The sequence below is a fragment of the Bos indicus x Bos taurus genome, chromosome 23 (assembly GCF_003369695.1).
Source record: "Bos indicus x Bos taurus breed Angus x Brahman F1 hybrid chromosome 23, Bos_hybrid_MaternalHap_v2.0, whole genome shotgun sequence".
NCBI classification, from domain to species: Eukaryota; Metazoa; Chordata; class Mammalia; order Artiodactyla; family Bovidae; genus Bos; species Bos indicus x Bos taurus.
In genome coordinates, this window is record NC_040098.1 from 45157349 (window position 1) to 45180857 (window position 23509).

The 23509-nt window shown below is 43.5% G+C and overlaps 1 protein-coding gene across 1 annotated transcript in view; it reads right to left on the reverse strand.

Moving 5' to 3' along the window:
• Positions 1 to 20149: 20149 nt before the first annotated feature.
• EDN1 (endothelin 1) overlaps positions 20150 to 23509 on the reverse strand; it is a 7320-nt gene continuing 3960 nt past the window's right edge. The window contains exons 4-5 of the mRNA XM_027525002.1: positions 23277 to 23390; positions 20150 to 21374 (exon numbers count right to left, since the gene is read on the reverse strand). Of these exons, the coding sequence (XP_027380803.1) occupies positions 21272 to 21374; positions 23277 to 23390 (217 nt within the window). The 3' untranslated portion in view covers positions 20150 to 21271. The remainder of the gene's footprint in view (positions 21375 to 23276; positions 23391 to 23509) is intronic.

Here is a 23509-nt window from a genome sequence, read left to right on the forward strand (position 1 = left end):
TCTTCTCCTCCCTCCTGAACCCCCACTCCCTGTAGACTTAGGATTTCCTTCCTCCTTACTGTGTGAGGATACCCATCTCTGCCCCAGATTCTGCTCTCAGAAAGCACATCATAAAACACCCCCAGTGTTTGGAAAATAAACGACCCCACCAGTTAACAAAATCTACCCTCCCCGCAAGGCAAAGCAGAAGCCAGCCATTAGTATGTCAGTGCATGTTTGCATAACACCCTGCCCCAAATAGTTCATCCAAACAGTGTTTTCTCTAAAAAAGAATTCGGCCAGTTGAAATACTCTACACCTCACCACACCTATATTTCGCATATATTTCTTAGTCTTTCAGTGAATCTCTTTGTTCATAACAACACCCTTCAATGGACTGAAACTTCCTAAGAATAGGCAATCCTGAGTAGCTCTGCACTCCCATCATTACGAGCACATGCCCATCACTTAGCAAACAGCAGTGGAATAGAACCGAATGGCCTGAAGTCTTTATCTTGCTATCGTTTTACGAACCACACTGTATGGATCTGGAGCTGATGGTTTTCTGAGTTTTGTTTTCTGATGCTTTTCTGAGTTTTGCACACTGCATGTGAACTAACAACCTGGAATTTCAAAGTGGAGTGCACAAGTTTAGTGTCAATTGTTCTTGTCTGAGACAGTAACAAAATCTTCACCTTTCTTCTTTTCTTCCTTCTTCCCTTCATTCCTGGATCGTGTGCACAGATTTCCAAGCCTTCCTCTTGCTTTGCCAATTCAAATGCCTGCAGCATTTCCAGGGTGAGACCGGGAATATCAGTGTTCCATGGACAATGGAAACTTCCCAGGGATGGGGGCCTACTGCCTTCATGTTCTGCTGTTCTGTACCTGAAATGTGTTTCTCTTACCACCACACCATGATGGATACTTTCCTGGAAATTTGTCTAATTGCACTGAGCAGAATGTGGTTGAATTAATTCACTAAGTCCCCATGACCTCTTTACACCTGGTTTCAGACCTTTGTATGGAGGGTGCCTAATAACTACTGTGGATCAGCTGCCACGTGTTCACTTTCACCACCTCCCCATCAGCAACTCAGTGAGTGTAGAGTTGAGGATGGAAGGCAGCCACAAGGTTGGCATAAGAAACCAATGAGCTGAGCTATGACCAACCCACAAGCTCATCTATGAGGCCAATCTTTAAAAAAGCAAACTGTGAAGCATAGAGGATCTCTAGCATCTAGCCTGATCTATATAGATTGGCAGGCTTTAAAATTTAGTGTGTTGATATTACTAGATATTTTTATACTAAATAAAAACATCTGGGAATCTCAATTGTTCAGTTGCTCAGTACATGTCCAACCCCATGGACTGTAGCCCACCAGGCTCCTCTGTCCATGGGATTTCCCAGGCAATGAATACTGGAGTGGGTTGCCATTTCCTTCTCCAGAGCATCTTCCTGACCTAGGAATTGAACCCATGTCTCCTGCACCGGCAGGTGGATTCTTTACCACTGAACCACCTGGGCAGTCCTTGGAACCTCAGTAAATCATTGAATTCTATGGTCAGTAGATTATGAGCTACATGAGGATTAAAGGTTGGCTCCAACTAACATTATTCCTCAGAATAACCTTGCATGCTGTCTGTCTCTTGACAGGTGCTGAATTAACTTTTCTGGAGTGAATGAATAAACAATCCCCTGTGTGCTTCCTCCAGGCTGGCTTTATCTTGCTAATTACAGAGAAATTATGCTTAATCATGTTCTTGACGATAGCTGGGGAAGACGATCTCACCATATTTCTTAGTCTTAACAGTGACTGCCTAGGTATTCTTCCTTCCATGAGTCTTTATGATTCTCTGGCACATCTCTGAAGCTACTATATGTTTAAAGATTGTCATATCATCACCCCATTCCCTTTCCTTTCTCTTAAACCGCTTTTACAAAAAAAAAAAAAAAAAAAAACACCTCTAATTCCACCAGAAAAAGCCTAATTAGATGCTGAAACAAAAGTTTAATGAGTGAGCTCTTGTTAACACCCTTTGGATGTTGACAAGGTCCCTCCTTAGCTGAATCTCCCACCAGGAGCTGGCAGGGCTCCGACCACCCAGGAAAGTGGATAGACAAACCAAATTTAATGTCTTGCCCTGAGGGCTTACTGCAAACTGGGAACACAAGGCAGGGCCGCGTCCAGAGCAGTGAGTGGGATAACCTGCTAGGCCTGTGTGTAGGGGGCGTGGGGGGCTCCCTGTGTGTTTCCTAACCGCATCCTTGCTGAAGGAGCAGAGGAGGAGGTAGAGTCTCAATTAGTCACCGGCAGCTTCAGCCTGTATCTACTGACCTTATCTTCATGACGATCACACAGTCAGAGCTGGAAGGGCACACACCTCTGTCTCCTTTCCCAGCGTGAAGATGAAAAGAGACCCACATGGAGGGAAATAGGGGACACACTGATCTGAACCCTGTCCTCTAGCATTCCTGAGTCCAGACCTCATGAGAAATAAAGGGGACACGATTGCCCCATGATCTCAGGGTAGGTGCACGAAGATCAACAAAAATCCAGGCTTTTGGATTACTGATTCCCTCTTTCTAAGTCAGAATCACGCAGCCCTGCTTGGCTGAATAAAGAGCGCTTACGAGGATAGCAAACACTGTCTCTGGCCTCCTTCAGTTCAGTTCAGTTCAGTTCCGTCCCTCAGTCGTGTCTGACTCTTTGCGACCCCATGAATTGCAGGATGCCAGGCCTCCCCGTCCATCACTTTAGGCTGAGTTAACAAATTTTATGCTGGTGAATCACACCTGGGACATACCTTGTCCCCTGAGTTCTGGAGAAACGAGTCATTAGGCACTGAATACCTTTCACTTTCTTGTACTTCTTCCATAGATTGACCTCTTTATTTGAGATGGCCTTTCCCCTCCCTGACTTACATGGTGGTTTGATGTCGCTCAGTTGTGTCTAACTCTTGTGACTCTACCGACTGCAGCCTGCCAAGCTCCTCTGTCCTTGGGATTTTCCAAGCAAGGATACTGGAGTGGCTTGCCATTTTCTTCTCCAGGGCCTCTTCCTGACCCAGGAATGGAACCCAGGTCTCCTGCATTGGCAAGTAGATCTTTTACCAATGAGCCCCCTGGAAAGTCCTTCCCCTCTTTGACTTATAGGGTCATTTAAGAGGACCCTATTCATGCAACATATCTGGGGGTGAATACTTTGAGTGAGACCGTGGGCAAGTGGATGTGGCTGGGGTCCTATGTCAGGGTGGGTTTCAAGGGAAAAGGTATGTGTTCCAAATACTCACCCATGATGGCTGCCTGGCAATGACACATCCCTACCCCTCCACCAGAACCCTTAAAACTACAGCAATTTTAAGAAGGTACCCAGGATATCAACTTTAAAAATCAAATGGGTAATTAGGGGACAAGAATGAAAAGCCTTCACAAAAAGATGAATAAATTTATGAGATTCTCATTATTTATGAGTCTGAGCAGCTTTTTAAAGAAAAAACTGCTGGAGCTTTCTGTGAGAAAGTTGTATGACAACACACAAAACACAAATATACATGCCCACACATACACACATGATTTACTCAAATTGTTTAAATTGGAATATATTTGAAAAACATTTCTCCACTAACTATTCAAGCCTCAGCAAAAAAGCCTCAGGACTCAAGCATTATAATAAATCATCCATTCAAATATTTACATCAGATAACTAGAGCAAAAATAACAAAAATAAAAGCCAGCAACCCACGTAAGTCGAACTCATAATACTTCTCTGTCTGGGTACATTGGTGGTAAGGCTTGCATCTTGTCTCCAGAATGATTTTGGAAAATATATATTTCTTCTGGTAATTGGTTTTAAAAATGCTGAGTTTCAGCAAGTGAGTTAAATTTATTACTCTAGACTATGGCCTAATCAGTTGTTTATCTTTTCAGGATTTAAACAGTATTTAAGGCGGTGCTTTCAGAATAGCCAAGACCAGGAACACGGCTTCACTGACTTGCTTTTCTGTTGAGCAGATACTAAGAAGGATCCCCTAAAGACAAAAATCTGAGAGTGTGTGTGCTCAGTCACTCAATCGTGTCTGATTCTTTGCGACCCCATGGGACTGTATGCCCCCAGGCTCCTCTATCCATGGGGATTCTCCAGGCAAGAATACAGGAGTGGGTTGCCATGCCCTCCTCCAGGGGGTTTTCCCAAACCAGGGATCAGATCTGAGTCTCCAGCATTAGCAGGCAGATTCTTTACCACTGAGCCACCCAGGAAGCCCTACGTCCATGTAGTTGCCAATATATTATCTCAGGGCCCAACACAGTGGCCAGTCGTGAACGTGGAAATGGTTTTGCAAGAACACCCAAACAAAGTAAGGAGATACTTGACCTAGTAAACTTCAAAATTCAGGACATAACTGTATTAACTCTTGGGACATGTATTTCAAATGCCCTAGTCCTTTAACAAGCACTGGAATGCAGGCACTGGAATGCTTGGGGAAAGGCTTCATAGAGGGGACCTACCAGACGGCAGTGGCTTCTAAATTTTATCCCCTGGGTCATTCACTCATTCACGCGTTCATTCCGTCAACATTTATGACCAGCCTGACTATGGCAAGTCGCTGTGACCAAGGATGTGTTGTGTGTAAATCCACTCACTGTTTTCCCGGGACCAGGGAGATAATACACCTATTTTTCCTTTCTTTCCCATTTCTTTTTGATTTGCTTGGTAGCCACCCCCAATTGAGAACCACTGATTTCAAAGAGGTGGGCAACAGAAGGTGGTTTGGATGGCAGAGTAGGGAAAGACTTCAGAGAAATTAGGAAATAGGGAGTTGCTTTATTGTTTTAATGGTTGGTATAGAATTTCAGTTGCCAAATACTTTTTAAATATTATTTTTAGACATTTGCTTCCTGCTGGGATAGAAAATGTAGAAGGTTATTGCTTCTACCTTTACAGCCAAACACATCCAGAGAATCTACCTACTTGTAGTTGTAAGAAACCTATGAAAGAACCACGGAGCAAGAAAACCTAAACAAGATGAATTTCAGGACAGGGCAGCCCATGGCCTTGACTGAAACCCTGGCCTAATGAGGGGTCTTCTGCGGAGGGAGTGCGGAAAAGTCGGCTGAGCTTTTGAGGGACTTCTGATCCCAGAGGTTAGCTGGGATGGTGGGCTGGAGTCTCAAGGAGCCCTAGTCACACACCGAGTGACTCACTGTCTCATTCTTCCCTCCAGGCCTTCCCCAGGGCCGTGAGGCCGTGCACAGAAGTCTGGAGGCAGGGCAGTGTCCTGAGGGACTCATATGAGATACGAGGGGGCTTGGCTGGTTCAAGGCAGAGGCTGCCAAGGGCTGGAGGCAGGGCAGGAGAGCTGATACGAGCCCAATAATTAGGCACTCTGGAGTTGGAAGCTGGAAGCAAGGGTAGGAGCCATACAGGATGGACCCCTGAGATACCCCAGGACCTTGCTGAAAACAGCCCAGTGGCCTGCTGAAGGCTGGAGTCAGGGCACAAGAACTGAGATAAAGCCTTTCCTGGTACCCTTACCGACAGTCACCACCCATTTGGGTGTAGGACATAAGGCGGAGAAAAGCCTCTTAAAGACCAGAGGAGAGAACCTGAGAGGGAAATCCAGCCTCCAGACTAAAAGGCAGAGAGAGTGATCTCAAGAGTCAGAAAGCTGAGTCTCCAAGCCCAGGTGAATAAAAAGTCCCGAGGGTGTCTTCAAAGATTCAAGCCAATGGTGAGTGGAAGCTCACGAGGCATGCCCACTGCTTAAGCCTGAAGGGAGAGTGGAAGAATTGAAGACACTGCCCCATCCTTCAGGCCTCACGCCAAGCCCCCACTGGGAAAGGGTTGGAATCCTGAGGAAGGTGAGAGAAGGTCATGTGCCTGTGTGAAGGCAAAGCCCTAGGGTGAAGAAATAGGTTGAATCCATCTAGATTCCAGAACCCACACAGAGAATCAGGTAGGAATAGCCCACCACCAGAAGGGTCAGAGCATGAAGAGGAACCTCCCTGAAGCCCAGCTACACAGGGCCTGTGGAACGCTGAGGGAAGAGCCTGGAACCAAGCCTGGACGCTAAGGAAGAGGCACCGTTGTCTGCCTGTGGGGTCGGGGCAGGGAAGCTGAGAACGCACAGGTGCAGGAGACCCGTGAGAGCCTACAGGTGGGTCAGAAGAGCTCAGAGAAGCTCACTCACTTGGCTTCACACCAAGGTCCACCTATCACCGGAGTAAGGGAGAAATGCGGAGAGAGACGCCCTCCTGCTGTGGAGGGACCAGGGACTCCTGAAGTCTGTGGGCCCAACAGGGGCCTGAGGGACACTCTCTGGGACCCCGGGGTTTATACAAAATAGGAGGCTGCCGAAGGGCCTTTCTGGGAAGGCTGTGGTTTATTGACATAACCACAGCGACACAGAGATTAGTCCACCCCAACGGTAATTGTTACTGACCAAACTGCTGTACTAGAAGTTTGACAGAAGATGAGACACGCCCTTTCCTGAGTGCAAATAAGTTTGTCTTGGTCTCTTTTTTCTGGCCACCTGATGTGAAGAGCTGACTCACTCTTCAGGGAAAAGACCCTGAAGCTGGGAAAGATTGAGGGCAGGAGGAGAAGCGGGTGACAGAGGATGATATGGTTGGATGGCATTGCTGACTCAATGGACATGAGTTTGAGCAGATTCTGGGAGACAGTGAAGGACAGGGAAGCCTGGCATGATGCAGTCTATGGGATTGCAAAGAGTCAGACATGACCTAGCAACTGAACAACAGCTTGCTCTTTTAAAAAGCACAATATCTGGCATTAAATCTAAGGTTGAAAAACATGAAAAAGCAAGAAAACAAACAAGCAAAAAAGAAATCATTGTCAAAAGAAAAGAAAGTCAATATAACTAGACCTCAAGAAATATTGGTATTTTCAAAAGGAACTTTAAATCTATATGTATTATAATACACACATAAATAATATATTCAATCCTTAATAAAATATTAGTATATAATATCTAACAACATGCAAACAGTCATAATTAACAAATAAAAGTCGCAGCAAGTAGGTCTTATCCAGAAATGCAAGATAGATGGTTTGACATGGCAAAGTTAAAAATCAATGTAATCTGCCAAATCAGAAGAATAAAGAAAAAGATTATCTCAATAGATGCATAAAATGCTCTTGGCAAAATAAATCCTCCACTGATGATAAAAACCTACCAGAAACTAGAAATAGAAAACTTTCTCTATCTAATTACAAGCTGTTGTTCAAACTAGTAACTTTAAAATTGGAAGAAAGGTTAGAAATGTCTACTCATAACACTTCTAACAATTCAAAAAAATATTATGCTGAGCAAAATTTAGCCAGACCCAAAAGAATACAAATTGTACGACTCCAGGGTTATTGAGGAGCCTGGCGGGCTATACTCCATGGGGTCATAAAAGAGATGGATATGACTTAGCGACTAAACATTAGCAACATTAATAATTTATGACAAGAGAAATCAGAATATGATAAGAGAAATCAATTTTCCTCTAAGTTTCATTGGACATAGGGTGAGGAAAGGAGTGTGTGTGTGTGTGTGTGTGTGAGTGTGTGTGTGTGTGTGTGTGCACATGCACGCAATTGCATCCAGCCTAGTAGAGATACCAAGTTTCTCTGGCCCTGGGTCAGATGGTTGTGGAATTGACTGAGTGGAAGGACCAGTGGAATTGACAAAAAGAAAGCAAATGCTTGGTTTGATCTTGAAGTTGAGACCAAACACATATTGCCAAGGCATGCTCATCCCCAGCCCTGGTTTCAGGTCACAGGTGGAAAGAAAGACACTCTTAGGAAGCCTACTTCTGTCGGTGAGTTCTTGGAGTCACATTCTCCAAGCTGCTCAAGGCAGCCAGTGATAGATACAAAGAATTGCACTCACACAGGCCAGTCTTCCCTGGTGCTCTTTCTTTTCGTGGATGTGCGTGTTGATGGGCGTGAGCAACAAAGAGAGCTTAGAGTGAAAACCAAGCATTAGTAAGAAATCAGAGTTGATACATCAGTGTGGAGTGGGTGGGGAAGGAGGGAGTGGGGACCGCGTCGCCCATGTCAAGCATATTTCCCATTAGTTACAATGCTCTGTATTCTCTGATATGGCCTTTCCCAGGCAGGAAGTTCTTTCTTTGTGAGAGAGGGGGACGTGAGCTAGCTCGTGGGGAAAAAATGTCCCGGGCTGTGAGCAGTAAACTGGCTCGTTCCCAAGCAATGTCCTCCAGGTGTGCCACGAGAGATGAAATCACCTGGCTCATTTTACCATCTTCAGGATGGTGTCAAGACCAGACAAACCCAGGCAACACGTACAAGGAAACTGATCTGAGACACAGCAATGGTGCTCATGGTGCCTTTTGTAGGCAGCCAAGATGGGGACCTTATTCAGTGCGGAAAAATGTTAAGGAGGCCTTTACTCCAGAAAGGAGAGTGAGGTCATGGACCAACGAAATGAGTTGCATCAAGTGAAATGCACATCTGATGGCCAGACAGAACCGAAGCATCTATGCCCCTGCGGCATGCTGTAATTCTGGCACCACTTCAAAGTATCATTTTGCGTATATTTGTTCAGCACTTACTTACTGAAGTAAGGGGGAAAAAAACTTTTTGCGGGGAGAAGGAAGCTTTCTTGAAGTATAAGACACAGAAAAGAGCATATGTCGTAATGGACGGCTCAAATTTCCCCAAAGTCAACACAAACGTGTTTTCAGCACCTAAAACAAGAATATCGAAAGCCCCTCAGGCTCTCTACCAGTCTTAGCACACAGTCTTAACATGCATGCCAAGCTGCTTCAGTCGTTTCTAACTCTTTGTGACCCTATGGACCATAGCCCGTCAGGCTCCTCTGTTCATGGGATTCTCCAGCCATGTATACTAGAGTGGTTTCTTATGCCCTCCTCCAGTGGATCTTCCCGACCCAGGGATCGAACGCACATCTCTATGTCTCCTGCATTGGCATTGGGTTCTTTACCATTAGCGCCAACCTGGGAAGCCCCTACTAGTCATGACCACCTCTCAAAGCGAGCAATTGTCTTCACTTCTAGCACTGAAACAGCTTTCTTCTTCTTTCTTTCCTCTTCACAACCTTTACGAGGTTGTAAAACTCTTTATGTTCACATGTTGCAAAGTGAACTTATTGGGAACTTATCATTTGAACTTATTGGGAATTATCTTCCATTCCGTGGCTTCTTTGGTTGTCCACAGCTAGAGAGTAATGTTTATTCACACTCTTAAGTAAAGGTTAGCAAATAATTACAAAACTTTGTTCCCTAGAAAGACCGTCTCATGGTGCTTTGTTTGGGTTCGGAATGGCGGCGGCCTGTTACTGCTGACTCTGGGTGCTTTCAAGGGGCTGGACTCAGGAGATGGTAGTGCCTTGTCCTGGCCCTAGTAACACATCCATGCACAGAAAGTACAGGGATAGGATGATGCTATTTGTTTTGCATACCACTGAACAACCAAAATTTCTTTGTCAGTTGCATTATTTTTATGATGAACCATCGTTAGACACTTCACTATTTAAAAAAAAAGTAATGACATGGTATATTAATAAAATATTACTCAGTCATTAAAAAGAATGACATGATGCCATTTGCAGCAACATGGATGAGCCTGGAGATTTTTATACTAAGTGAAGTAAGTCAGACAGAGAAAGACAAATATCATATGATATCACTTGAATGCAGAATCTAAAATATGGAATGATTTACAAAGCAGACACAGACTTAGAGAAGGAACTTATGGTTACCACGGGGAAGGATGGGGGTGGTAGGCTGGGAGGTTGGAACTGACATGCACAAGATTGCTGTATTTAAAACAGAAAACCAGCAACAACGTACATATAGCACAGGGGACTCTGCTCTGTAATCATCTCCATGGGGAAAGAATTTGAAAAAGAACAGATACATGTACATGTATAACTGAATCGCTTTGCTGAATACCCGAAACTAACACAACATTGTTAATCAATTGTACTTCAATATAAAGTTTTAAAAAAATATTTAATTAATCAGTAAGTTAACCACAGAGATTTTACCTATTATCATATGCAGGAAATTTTTTGGTTTGTTTTAAACTCTGTAATCCCATAGTAATTCCACTTTGCCAATGAAGGTCCATAAAGTCAAAGATATGTTTTTTCCAGTAGTCCTATATGGATGTGAGAGTAAGACCATAAAGAAGGCTGAGCACCGAAGAACTGATGCTTTCGAATTGTGATGCTGGAGAAGACTCTTGAGAGTCCCTTGGATTGCAAGGAGATCAAAACAGTCAATCCTAAAGGAAATCAGTCCTAAATATTCATCAGAGGACTGATGCTGAAGCTCCAATACTTTAGCCACGTGATGCGAAGAGTCAATGTGCTGGAAAAGACCCTGATGCTGGGAAAGATGGAAGGCAAAAGGAGAAGCGAGCAGCAGAGAATGAAGTGGTTAGATAGTATCACTGACTCAAAGACCACGAGTCTGAGCAAATTCTGGAAGATCGTGGAGGCCAGAGGAGCCTGGTGTTCTACAGTCATCGGGGTCACAAACAGTTGGACACGATTTAGCGACTGAACAACAACAACCCATGAAAAGGACTATGTCAAGTGCTTTTGGGTCCAGAGTTCCAATGGTGTTGCTTAACAACTTAGAGATCACACCAGTGGAATGAATCAGGATTTCTAGACTCTAGTTGAGAAACAGTTGGATTATGACACTGACCAACAGTTGGATTATGACACTGCTAACTCCAGACTGAGCAGAATAAGACTGAATTACATAACACTGAATGAACTGATGAGGAAAGGCTGTGTTTTTTGTTTGGAATATGGTTGTTCTAATAACTCCATTTTTTTCATATATAGTGAAGGCCTTTTCACTATAACTCGTGGTAATGGAGTAGACTTTCATAAACTGAAATGAAACATTTATACATGATATATTTTACCTTCTGGATTCTTCCAGAATTCAGAAAAATCTTGCTAAGTGTTTTTGTTCCTATGACAATGTATGTGCATAGGTTCAACATGAATGTCTCCTTGTTACTGTGACATAATTTAAATCTTAAAGTATGCAACCAACGTCTTACCTGGAGTGTCCTATTTGACTCATTTAATCAGATATGACCAGATACTTTCAAGGAATGAAGGGAGGCTTTATGAAACCATTATTCACAAGGCCCTGGGGGGCAAATAGGTCTGATACGGGCTTACAGATTCCCAGCCTCATAGGTGAGTAAGAAGGTCTCTTCATGGCCGACCAGGAATCTTAGGATATTGGGAGACTTGAAGAAGAGAGGAATTTACCCAAATTTATAGCTACTCCAGGTAAAACCTGGTAGCAAGTTCTTGACTTGACCCTCTAGCTTCAAAAGACTTTTATAAAAGCCCAATCCGAAATTCCTATGAAACAGTCTGGAAAGCAACTTAAAATGGCCTACATGATACATCACCATTCTTGCCATGCCTATCTAAATATGTATGCTAAATTTAATGAGACTAGGCTGATTTTTCCCTCAAGAATAATCTTTCTTTGAGTTTCTCTTTCATCAAAAGTATGGTGACTGTAGAGGGAAATTTTCTGTTTTAATGGAAAGCAGTCTGTTATATAGCATAACCTTCCAGGATATCAGATTCTAGCTCTGTTCATTGCTTTTGAGATCTTTTAGATATCTTTTCAAATTGTGGATAACTGATGCAGATGCAAATTCTGTCTTGTCTGGTAGAAAGTTAGTTGACTTTCTCCCCAACTCTGGAAAAATCAGTTTGGATTCCTGACTGTGAATTGGACTGACTCCTGTTACTGTCCCAAATAGTCAACCCTTATCAGATTTTTGATCCTTCAAATTTCCTTCTAGGTCTGACTATAATCCTTCGAACTAATGTTTTCAGTTTTTCTCTCTGGTGCCTAATGCAGTGTCACTGAGAACTAAGATCACATTACCCGAAGTCCCTCTGGCATGTTTCCCTAGGACTTGCAGAAGCACTGTGACTAAAAGCCCAATGGCCTGATGTGAACTTTGAAGGACTGACCATCATATAAGACCATTCACAGGTCTGATTTCCCCCCAGAAAAGGCACTGTCTGAACCACTCAGAAAACTTAGTGGAATTTAAGGGTCCAGGCATGCCCTATAAATGCCAGGACCAAAACCATCAACATCCCAGTTCAAGAGTTCTAAGAAACTCACTTAGTGGTACTGCATACCTGGAAGATATTCCTCCACTGACCTCCTGGAATCCACTGGGCTGATAAACACAATTTGTTACATTAACATTTCCCTTTTTTGTGTGTCTGGCATCCATTTTTTAAAGGAGTCTGATCTTCAGGACTCTAAAACCACAGACCTTTGTCATCACTTTTGTACAGCTCAGCTGCTTCTACAGTAGCAGCATGAAGTCATTTGAGAAACTCTGAGATCTTGCTTCACTTCACTCAGAAGGTTTAGGATTATTATCTGGTTGCTTAGTGATGATGCTTGTTCTTCTTGAACAAAAAGGGGAACAATGTTGAACTTGATCTGAGCCCTGTGTTCCCAAAGCGCAAGAAGTCCCCCTCCAGGATTCTGAGAAATAGCTAACCTCAAATGGCCTCGTATCTCTCATATTCCCCTCCACCCCTTCTCTACAATTCAGAGAAGACCATCTCCATCTCTCTCATGATTCCCATAAGACTCAAGGACAGCTTCCTTGCTTACCTGCTTTGAAAAAATCCCAAGCCTCCTTCCTTTTCTTGAAACATTCTCTCTTAATGAACATTGTCCTTATTGTAGTAGCTGCATAGAATCATCTCCTTAACTGCCTTGTACACAGTATCTTTCACCAAACTGAGGGGCATCATCAATGGCCATTTGATCAGAGTAAAATGAGCTGATCATTGTTGTTGTTTTTAGTCACTCTTTGTGACCCCATGGACTGCAGCATACAAGGCTCCTCTGTCATCCAGTATCTCTCAGAGTTTTGCTCAAATTCATATCCATTGAGTCAGTGATGCTATCTAGCATCTCATCCTCCACCATTCCCTTCTCCTTTTGCCTTCGATCTTTCCCAGCATCGGGATCCTTTCCAATGCATTGGCTCTTTGCATCAGGTGGCCAGAGTATTGGAGCTTCAGGTTTAGCAACAGTTTTTCCAATGAATATTCAGGGTTGATTTCCTTTAGGATTGACTGGTTTGAATCAGTTATGGGGGGAAACAAACCAGTAAGCAACATCTTTGACAAGGTGATTGCTAATGGTATCGTAACAAATTCGTCAAGCCTGAAGAAGACATTTAAGTTGACAGGGAGTTAAGCAATCCCTACCCATAGATCAAGTGGGAATTCTCAACTCAGTGAAAGGACATTTTTGACCATGTTACAAACAGTAGGAAATTAGCAGAATAACACTTGAGCTAATAAATTCCACTTTTGGTTAAGTACAGAGACTTCTAGTGGAATCATTTCATCTTATTAGCCACAAATCTAGTTACATCTTCCAAATTTAGCTGAAATGTATTCAAGTGGATCTATTTTTATTTTTAAAAGCATGTCCCCAAATTTCAAATCCAGTCAATGCCACTTGAAATTAAGATATTGCAGTCCCATCTATTGTTGTTATATTCTTTAAAGATTTTCAGCATCACTGAATTACTTATCCTTTCTGGATCTTGGCAGGATAATTTAGCAGAAGAATCAACGTCACTTAGGAAGATAGACTTTTTATTCTCTTAATGTGGTCATGATGCTGGAAGATTTTTAGTATCATTGAATTAAATATCCTTTCTGAATTTTAGTAGGATAAATTACCTCTTGATGGGATAAATTACCTCTTGATGAGATAAATACCTGCTTACTTACCTTTCTGATGAATCAACCACATGAGCACATTAGGCTACCTTCTTCTTATCAAGTCCTCTGTAGATGAAGTATTTTATTGAGACTCTTCCATATTTTTGATTGAGTTATAAAACTCTTGAGTGCTTTCTTCGTTATGCAACGCCTCAAGGCCCATCCTCCTAGTCTTTTCCCCGAAACCTACATACTTCCTGTCTTCTCCCCCAGGAAGACTGCATCACTGCCACTTTTCCATCAACCTAGGACTGGTTCATCCCACAGTGTAGCCTTTATAGCCGAATTCTTCTTAGTCACAAAGCATAGTGAACTAGTTTATCTGGGTCATACCAAGCTCTGCCTCTTAATTTGCTGTCTGACCTTGGCCAGCTTACTACTTAATCTGTCCCTGAGTTTCCTCATCCATAAAGTAGAGCAAATGAAAGTGCCTACCTCATTCTGTGATAGTAAGAAGGAAATGAGTTGATGCCTGCACACCTCTCAGAAGAGTATTTGGCATGCTATAAAAACATTGGCTATTACCCACATTTGCTACCTTTGTCTTGATGGGTCCTCTGAGGTCTGGGATCATGTTTTGCTCATTCTCTTTCAGTTCCAGACCCACATACCCAATTGGCTATTTCACATTTGACTTGGTTGAACAAAGCCTATCTATACCCTCAACTCACTATATCCTCGTTGAAATATTTATAGATGAGATGGCAATGATACTTGGGGTTGCTTCAAAGTCATCCAGGAAGGCAGGGCAGAGTGTTAGTAGAGGTGAAACAGTATCAGTCAAATTTTGACAACTGGGACTTCCCTGGTGGTCCAGTGGTTAAGACTTTGCCTGCTAATGGAGGGGACATGGGTTTGATCCCTGATCCAGGATGATACCACATGCTGCGGAGCAACTAAGCCACAACTACTGAACCTCAGTGCTTCAACCACTGAAGCCCTGGAGCCGGTGCTCTGCAACCAGAGAACCCACCACAAAAAGAAGCCCACACGCTGCAGGAAGATTAGCTCCTGCTCATCGCAACTAGAGAAAGCCCGAGCACAGCATCAAAGACTCAGCACGGCCGAAAAATACGGTGGTTCTTTAAAAAAAGAAAAAATGTTTGACAGCTGTTAAACTGTATGATGCGTATGATGGCTTTATTATACTCTCTCTCACGTGTGGGCTATGTTTGAAAATATTTATAATAAAGAATGAAGAACTCAGAAATCATAATACTGCTTTGTCTTTCTATCTGGTCCTTCTTACTGTCAGCAGATAACATTTTGTACTCTATGAAGCAGAGAGTGAGTGGCAATGGGAGATTTTTTGAGATGGGGAGATAACATAAATTATTTTTTAAGTTCTTTCTAGCTGTGCATCCATGGCGATTGTGACTGAAGCACAGGGGAAGATTGTTATTATAGTGGTAATATTGGGGTGAGCTGGAGTACAAAGAAATAGAAAGACTCACACCAAATGGACAATTGTCACTGAAGTGGAGCCTGAATAAAAGAATATTTTAGCCACACACTCTCCAGAGATCCCTATAAGTGGGTCTTATAAATCTTCTGAAGTCTTATTATTACCTTTGCTTTTTCTCTTACTGAACCCTGTCACCCATCTGTACATTTATTAATTCATTGATATACTATGCCTGAAAACCTATGCTCAAGGTTGGAGGCACCAGAGACGGTGAAAGTTCTCTGCCCTTGCCTGGTCTGAAGATAAAGAGATATAGACATCGAGTCTACTTAAGCAGGGCCAAGGTCCAGGTCGTCTCCAAGAGATCAAGGTGGATCTGAAATTCTAACCTCCTTTAAGGCTTCTCCTGTTTTAGGGTGACATGCTTCCCAGTTTGCCCATGACAGGTGTGATCATTGCTAAGAGCATCACCAAGCACCGTTTGAAGTGTTAATGAGAAATTATCTGGCTACCTTTCTGGGTCCAAATTTAATCCAAGAGGCCAAGACCCAATCTTACAAGCAGCTCCTTCTTGACAATCCTGTGCCAAGTCAGACAAAGACAAATATCATATACTATCACTTAGGCGCAGAATCTGAAATAATGATACAAATGAACTTGTTTACCAAACAGAAACAGATCCACAGACTTAGAGAATGAACCAAGGGGGAAAGGTAGAAGCGGGAAAGAATAGACTGGGAATCTGGGATGAACCCGTACACATGGCTGTATTCACAATAGATAACCAGGGGACTTCCGTAGTGGTGAAGTGATTAGAACTCCATGCTTCCAGTACAAGATGCTAGAAGTTCTGGTAGATCGAGGACCCTAGCAAGTTCTGGTCTGAGGCAAGCCTCAGTTTTGGCCACCATCAAACTGTCCTGCTAAAAACCTCCAAGGAGGCCAAAAGTACCTTCAATTATTTCCATTTATACAAAAGAAGATCAGTGTATGAGTGAGGCAGGCATGGGCAGTGAAAGGATGACCCAGAGGGATGAGGTTGTAGCAAGTTTCCGACCAGGTATCGAACCTGTGCCCCTTGTACTGGAAGCATGGAATTCTAACCACTTCACCACTAGGGGACTTCCCTGGTTATCTATTTTAAATATAGCCATGTGTCCATGTTCATTCCAGACTCCCAGTCTATCCTTCCTCACGCCACCCCCCTACCACCTTTCCCCCTTGGTTCATTCTCTAAGTCTGTAGATCTGTTTCTGTTTGATAAACAAGTTCATTTGTATCGTTATTTCAGATTCCACATCTAAGTGATAGTCTATGACATTTGTCTTTGTGTGACTTACTTCACTTAATATGACAATCTCCAGGTCCATCCATATTGCTGTATACCCCATTATTTCATTCTTTTTAATGGCTGAGTAATATTCCATTGTATATACATACCAAACATCTTTATCTATTCATCTGTTGTTGGACATTTAGGTTGCTTCCATTTCAGTAGCTTCTTGGCTATGGCTGAGATATTTACTTTCATAATAGCTGGTAAATAGTCATAGAGCAAGAAGTCTAGAAATTCCATTCTGGCTCCCTTTGGCTTCCCCAGACTTCTGGACTTTTACACACTTGGAGGTTTAACATCTGGCCTAACTGGAGACCACCAGGAACCTGCTGGAGCCACAGAACCACCCCGTGACTCTGTCCTGGTCTGTTCCAATCGGTCGGTGCCTTTGCCACGCCAATGATTGTTAATTTCATCCCTGGACGCTTCCACAGCAGTTTCGGGTGGAGGCTTGGAATGACTCAGAATATAAAAGAGAAAAATGAGCTGCAGAAAGAAGAAGACTTGGCATGTCAGAGTCTGGATGGGCTGCCTCCCAGAGCACGCTGCCTGTCAGGCTGGGAATACAGCATTTCCCTCAGTTGGTGACCCCCTCGGCTGAGGCCCTTCTGTTCTCATTATCCAATGGCACAGCCCTAGATCTTTTTCTGGCCATCACCAGGACACAAGGAAACACTGCCACCTCTGCCATCGCATTCATCACCATTGCACTCTCTTCTTCTGTGTTGGATCTTCTTCTAGAAGTTGTCACTGAAGCCCTCGTGGCACCATATTCGAAGGCAGACATTGTAAATTACAGTGAGTTTCTGCCTTCTGTGCATGTGTGTCATGAAGATTAAGCAGTGAACAAATATCATACAACTGAAATGTTCGTGAGCGGGGCTCTGGGGCACAGTGATGCTCCTGAGAGAGTACTAAGAAGAATGGGTCTGGCAGCCCTCGCCAGGGAGGCTAGAAGGCACAGCTTCTGCGAAGAGTGATTTTGCTTCACCATCTAGAACCCTCTCATAAGGTTTGCTTGAGCCTCTGTCTCCACGGACTGCGAATCATCTCTGAGTGAAACAGCTCTGCTCAAGGTCTCAGGCTCCAGAGGCGCTTGCTGTGTGACCTTGGGTAAGCCACTTCCTTCTCTGAGCCTCAGCTTTTTCATCCAGTAAAACCAAAGATTGCTCTTTCTTTCCTGAGAGAACTCCTGCTTAGTATGATACTTGTGGTTGTGAAAACTCTAGTTAGTTAGTCTAATACCCTGAGCATTTCAGGGAAGCGCAGGCAGGAGAAAGGGCAATGGTTTCCATCACACAAGGAGCCCATCCCTGGAGTGAGCATGAAGTGTGATAACAGATGCCTCTCACTTCACCAAAGACCACTTCTCCCCACCCAGGATCCTCTGGTCCTTGGAGCCCTGAGATCAAAGCTCTGCCTGGTCCTGATCATGAAGAGAGACATAAACGTGAAGAGAGAAATCTTAAGTGGGCTTTTACTAGAAAAACAGCAAGAAGCATGGCCAACCATCCCATGAGTTCACCCCTTGAGCTGGCATGGCCCTTGAGTAATATTCAATCTTTCCTCTACATACTCCAAAATATTGACTTCCTAAGAACCTTCCAGTTTATTTTACTACTGACTCTCATGCACTAAGAGCGCTGCTTCATGCCTTTTTTTTTTTTTTTTTTAACTTTTCTTGCTGGTTACTGAGACAGGAAGCATGGAGGAAGAGGATTTAAGAGTCTGAATAATAATTTTTTTTAAGAAAGAAAGAAAAAGAAAATCTTATCTCTGCTGCTTCCTGTGTTTTACTTTTTCTCAGTGGCTTCTTCCCACAGCAATTCCCTCTTAAATATCTTAGATCCACGTCCTCCGAGCTTGGATCTTCACTATTGCCCATCACCTCCACTTCTTCGTGTGATCTCAGGCTCGCTCTTACAGCTTTTAGAGGAGTTCCTCGTTTTCTTCAGTTCACAGATGAGGAAATTCACAATGCCAGCGAATGGAAGAGCTGTTCAGGATTAAGCAGGGGCTAAATTCAGGCCAAGGCCCTTGTCAATGTGGGCAAAACTTCACTATCCTCTTGAGAATCACACGCCGAGAAACAGTGAGCTAGATCAAGTGAGCTCTACAAGCAATGCCCCCAAAGACATTGGTGCATGCGTGCGTGCTCAGTCATGTCCTGTTCTTAGTGACCTCATGGACTGGAGCCCGCTAGGCTCTTCTGTCCTTCTCCAGGGTATGTTTGTTCCCTAGAGAACATTCGTTCTCTGGGGTATGTTCCCAACCCAGGGATCGGACCCGTGTCTCCTGCATCACAGGCAGATTCTTTACCACTGAGCCGTCTGGGGAGTCCCAAAGACACTAGACTGTCTCCTAAAAACAAAACATGAAAGATGAAAACCAATGCCTGTAAAGATGGAAACCCTGCCCAGGTATCTGAAGACTGCTACTGAACATCCTTCAGACATGTCACTGTTGAAGAATAGTAACCCCACCCCCCCACCCCTGTGAGCTGTTATTTGAGGAAAAACCAGGCATTCTTTCGGGCTTCCCAGGGTGACTCAGTGGTAAAGAATCTGCCTTCCAAGCAGGAGACTTGAGTTTGATCTCTGGGTCAGAAAGATCCCCTGGAGGAGGAAATGGCAACCCACTTCAATATCCTGGGAAATCCCATGGACAGAGGAGTCTGATGGGCTACAGGCCATGGGCTTGCAAAAGCGTCAGATACGACTGAGCAACTAAAACAGCAAACACCAACACGGGCATTCTTTCAGACCCTGTCAGAGAAAAGTGGTGAAGATTCTCAGAAGCGGATCAAGCTCATATGGGCTTCTGTGGGCAACAAGCATCTGCAAAGCTATTCTCCCCACTGGGTTGGCAGGTCAGCCGAGGCAAAGTGGAGAGAAGGGAGGGAATGAGAAGCAGGAGGGGCCCAGAATCAGCATTTGGCATCTCTGCCTCCATGGGCGTGTGTCCAGTGCTGGGCTACCGGGAAAGAGCAAAAGTACTTGGTGTTCCTCAATAAACAAACTTCTTAATCTGAGCAAATAAAAAAGCCACTGGGAGCCCTGACTCGTTCTGAGCGGGCCATTTTCCCAGAGCAACTCTGGTGCGGAATGCGTTTAATTAGGTACCTTCAGGGAGGTGGCCTTGCCATCACTTCCTTTAGTTTATTAACATGGAGAAAGCACCTCTCACCACACCATCAGTTTAAACTGCTGGATCCTAACAGGCCAAGCCAAGTTAATGGATGAAGTCCCTCGAGAGTCTGCAGGTGTGAGGAAGTAGAGAGCAGCTATGTAGGAAAAGAGAGGTGTGAAAGCTGAATTTTTGTTTGGTGTTTAGCTAAATGCAATGGCAACCCAGTACATTTGCCTGGAAAATTCCATGGACTGAGGAGCCTGGTAGGCTACAGTCCATGGGTGCGCAAAGAGTAGGACACGACTGAGCAGCTTCACAAATGCAATCAAAAAGCAACTTTTAAGATATAAATCAAATTCTTGTTGTCGTTAGCTAAGATCCTTTTTTATTCTGATTGTCACCTTTCCAAGAAACCATCTTTACTCATTCCCCTTTTTGAATCTTATCACTGTGGCTCACCTCTCAGAAATTTCAGAGATGATTCAGAATCAGTACAGTAGGGAAAAAAATATTTATTTTCTAAGGTCATTACCTTGACAGGCAAAACAAAGCATATTTTCAATTTCATTCAGAAATACATTAAAAAAATACATAGACCAATATGGCCTGCCCAAACGCATATTTAACATGGTAAATATAAGGAATAAACTGTTTGAATATAAATATCTATAAAAATATAAGTACATCAAAACGTAATCCAACCTCTTCCATGAGCCAATAAAGGAAAATAATTTTACTGCTTTAAAGCATCACCAATGTTCACCCTTCAATATCTCTCCACAACAACCCTACACCATTGTGTTTCCAAAAATCAAGGTAAGTGAGGGAAACTCCTGATTCAACTGATCTTTTCATTTTTCCTTAGGGAACAGAGCTAGTAGATGACCATGAAAATGTTATATCTACTATTGATGCATTAGACAGACTTCCACGAGGCTAGGAACTAGGATGGGGTTTTTTTGCAGGGGAAGAGTTTGGGAGGCAATAATTAAAGGTGGGAAATGCTTTGTCAGAGTGCAATACAGATGAGGTAGTCTCCTATGCATGAAACTCATTCTGATTTTCAGTAGTAACAGTTTCTTTCAGTTTTGCATTTTATGAATTAGAAAAACAGGCCTTTTTTTTTCATTTTTACTCGAGTGTTTGTCCTTCGAGTGTTTTCAATTTGTGCATTCCTTAGAAAAATCTTCACGGGGCTTTGGAGTTTCTCCCTGAAATGTGCCAGGCGCCTGAGTGAGACACAAACACTCCCTTCGGACCCTCTTGGAAACTCCGTCCACAAGTGGAATCTCCTCTCCTCCTCTGGCAGGAGGAGGAATCCCAATTTGCAGGTCACTGGGTCTCTTTGCCTTCTTTGCGGGGCCCATTGCCACCCCCATAGAAGAGAGACGGATGAAAACAGCTCGGATGGAGACAAGACTGGCTGGGGGCGCTCCTTAACCTTTCCTGGAATGCTTGCACCCAGGGTGCTGGTCCCCTGCCAGTCTGGAACAAGAAATCGTCTGACCAGGCAGGACGCATTTGCCTCGATCCCAGCCCCGTGGGCAGCGCACAGAGTCAGGCCCAGGGCTCTCTGTGGACGAGGAGCTTCAGACAGGCCCCAAAAACCTGCCCTCAGTGAGCACGGTTGTAGATCACTTTCTTATCTCTGTAGAGCTGGGCTTTCAGCTTGGCAACACGAAAAGATGTTTTGATGCTGTTGCTGATGGCCTCCAACCTATTAAAACCAGACAAGAGAAAACAAATTTTTTTTTTTTTGAAAAAATTATTCTTGGGCAAAAGAAACATCTAAAATTAGAATCTGGCACAAACAAATCTAAATCTGGATCCTCAACTTTCACCCTCAACCACGACCACGTGCTTCTCTACTAACCTCAAATGAAAATAAACTGCCTCTGATGCCTAGGGTGAGGCAGGGTTCAGTGAGCAAGGAGAGGGGTGACGTGGTCATATCTACAGCAGCTGGGAATTAAAGAAATTTTAAAGCATGATTTTAAGGTAGACTAGAGATACTTTCTTCTCTTTTTTAAGCCCTATTCCAAGCACTGTTCCAACTTTGGTGGGATTGTATGGAGACACTTACTCAGCAAAGGTTTCAAATTCTCAATCACGTGAGGAATTGAAGCGGGCTTCGAGGGGGAAAGGAATTCAAAACAAGAAGGCCTACAGGCAGGACCCCAAAGCAAATGTCTTATGGCAATTAAAAACTATCATTTTTGCAGGCTTAATGTTTTCTTTGGGTGGGAAGAACAGTAACATTGATTTAATAGTTGATGTAATAGAAACTAATAGAAAAAAATAATTTCCAAGTCAGTTCAGAAACAGTGGTTTACATAATCTTGCCATCTGGAGAAGCGCTGTGCTGTGCTCAGTCATGTCCGACTCTTTGCGACCCGGTGGACTGTAGCCCGCCAGGCTCCTCTGTCCATGGGGATTATCCAGGCAAGAGTAGTGGAGTGGGTAGCCATGCCCTTCTCCAGGAGATCTTCCCAACCCAGGGACTGAACCCAGATCTCCCACATTGCAGGTGGATTCTTTACCATCTGAGTCACCAGGGAAGCCCAGGAATACTGGAATGGGTAGCCTATCCTTTCTCCAGGGGATCTTCCCGACCCAGGAATTGAACCCGGGTCTCCTGCATGGTAGGCAGATTCTTTACCAGCTGGGCTACCAGGGAAGCCTGGAGGAGCACTAGTGGCCTGAGTTCATAAATATGGAGACTTTAAGGTCACATGGGAAGCACTGAGCTTGGCCCCAGACAGTAGTAAACAACTCAGAAGTCGTCCATGACCTCCTGGCCTGTGCTCAGAACACTTGGCTCCTAGAACTTCTTGCCACTGGATTTCTAGGAAAAAAATGCCTCTGATCATGAGAGGGAATCAGACTATAGGACAGATCTGAAAGCAGGATTCCTCCCCGCAGCTTGTGAATTTCAAGATGCTTAGGTTGTGGAAGGTTTATCCCTATAGAGCCCCTCAGAGCAACCCTGGGGTGTTATTAATCCAGATCCCAGCTCATGACTGATTAAAAAAATAAGAAAGCTGTTGAGAATGACATTGAATCTCCACCGAATGCATTTCCCTATTAAAAAAGTAAATAAATAAACCTGAAAAACGACATGTTCTAACTCTCACCAACCCTATTTAATGACTTTATTTTCCCTTTGGCCATTTGAATAACTGCTATGTTTTTGACGAATTTGATTATACATGATTAAAAAAAATAAATTTTCCCTGAAATGATTTTTAATTTCTCAGGGAAAGCTGTAAATATATTGACTCAGAGATGCAAAAACTAGATGTGACCAAATGACAGAGGTGTCCCTAAACAGATTTTTGTTTGGATGAGTGGTGTGTGTGCTAAAGGGCAGCAGACTGAATTATGTAAACCACTGTTTCTGAACCGACTGGGAAATTATTATTATTTTTCTCTTAGTTTCCATTACATCAAAAAAACTTTTGAGAAGGATTCTTTGGCTCTTTTAAGTCTAAAGAACACAGAGATTTCCCTTTCCTCCCTTCGCTTTATATTGTCTTCTAAGCCTTTCTCCCACAGAGGTAAGAATGACTGGAGACTGTTTATAGGTAAAGGGGACCAGCTGTTCATAAGAGTCTCTTACCTTCTTGTTTTCCTTCCGGCCACGAGCTGCTGATGAAGACACTTCTCTCCTAGCTTAGAACAGTCTTTCCCTCTCTTTTGGTTGTTCCAGGCTTTCTCCATGGAGTCTTGGTCCCTGTTAAAATACAGGTAGGGAGGACATTTCAGCAACAGGAAGGCTGGTTGTTCTCAGCATCTCTGTTGCTTTCTTCAAAGCAAGAAGACGGCATCACGAGAGGAAGAAGGTCAGGAGGC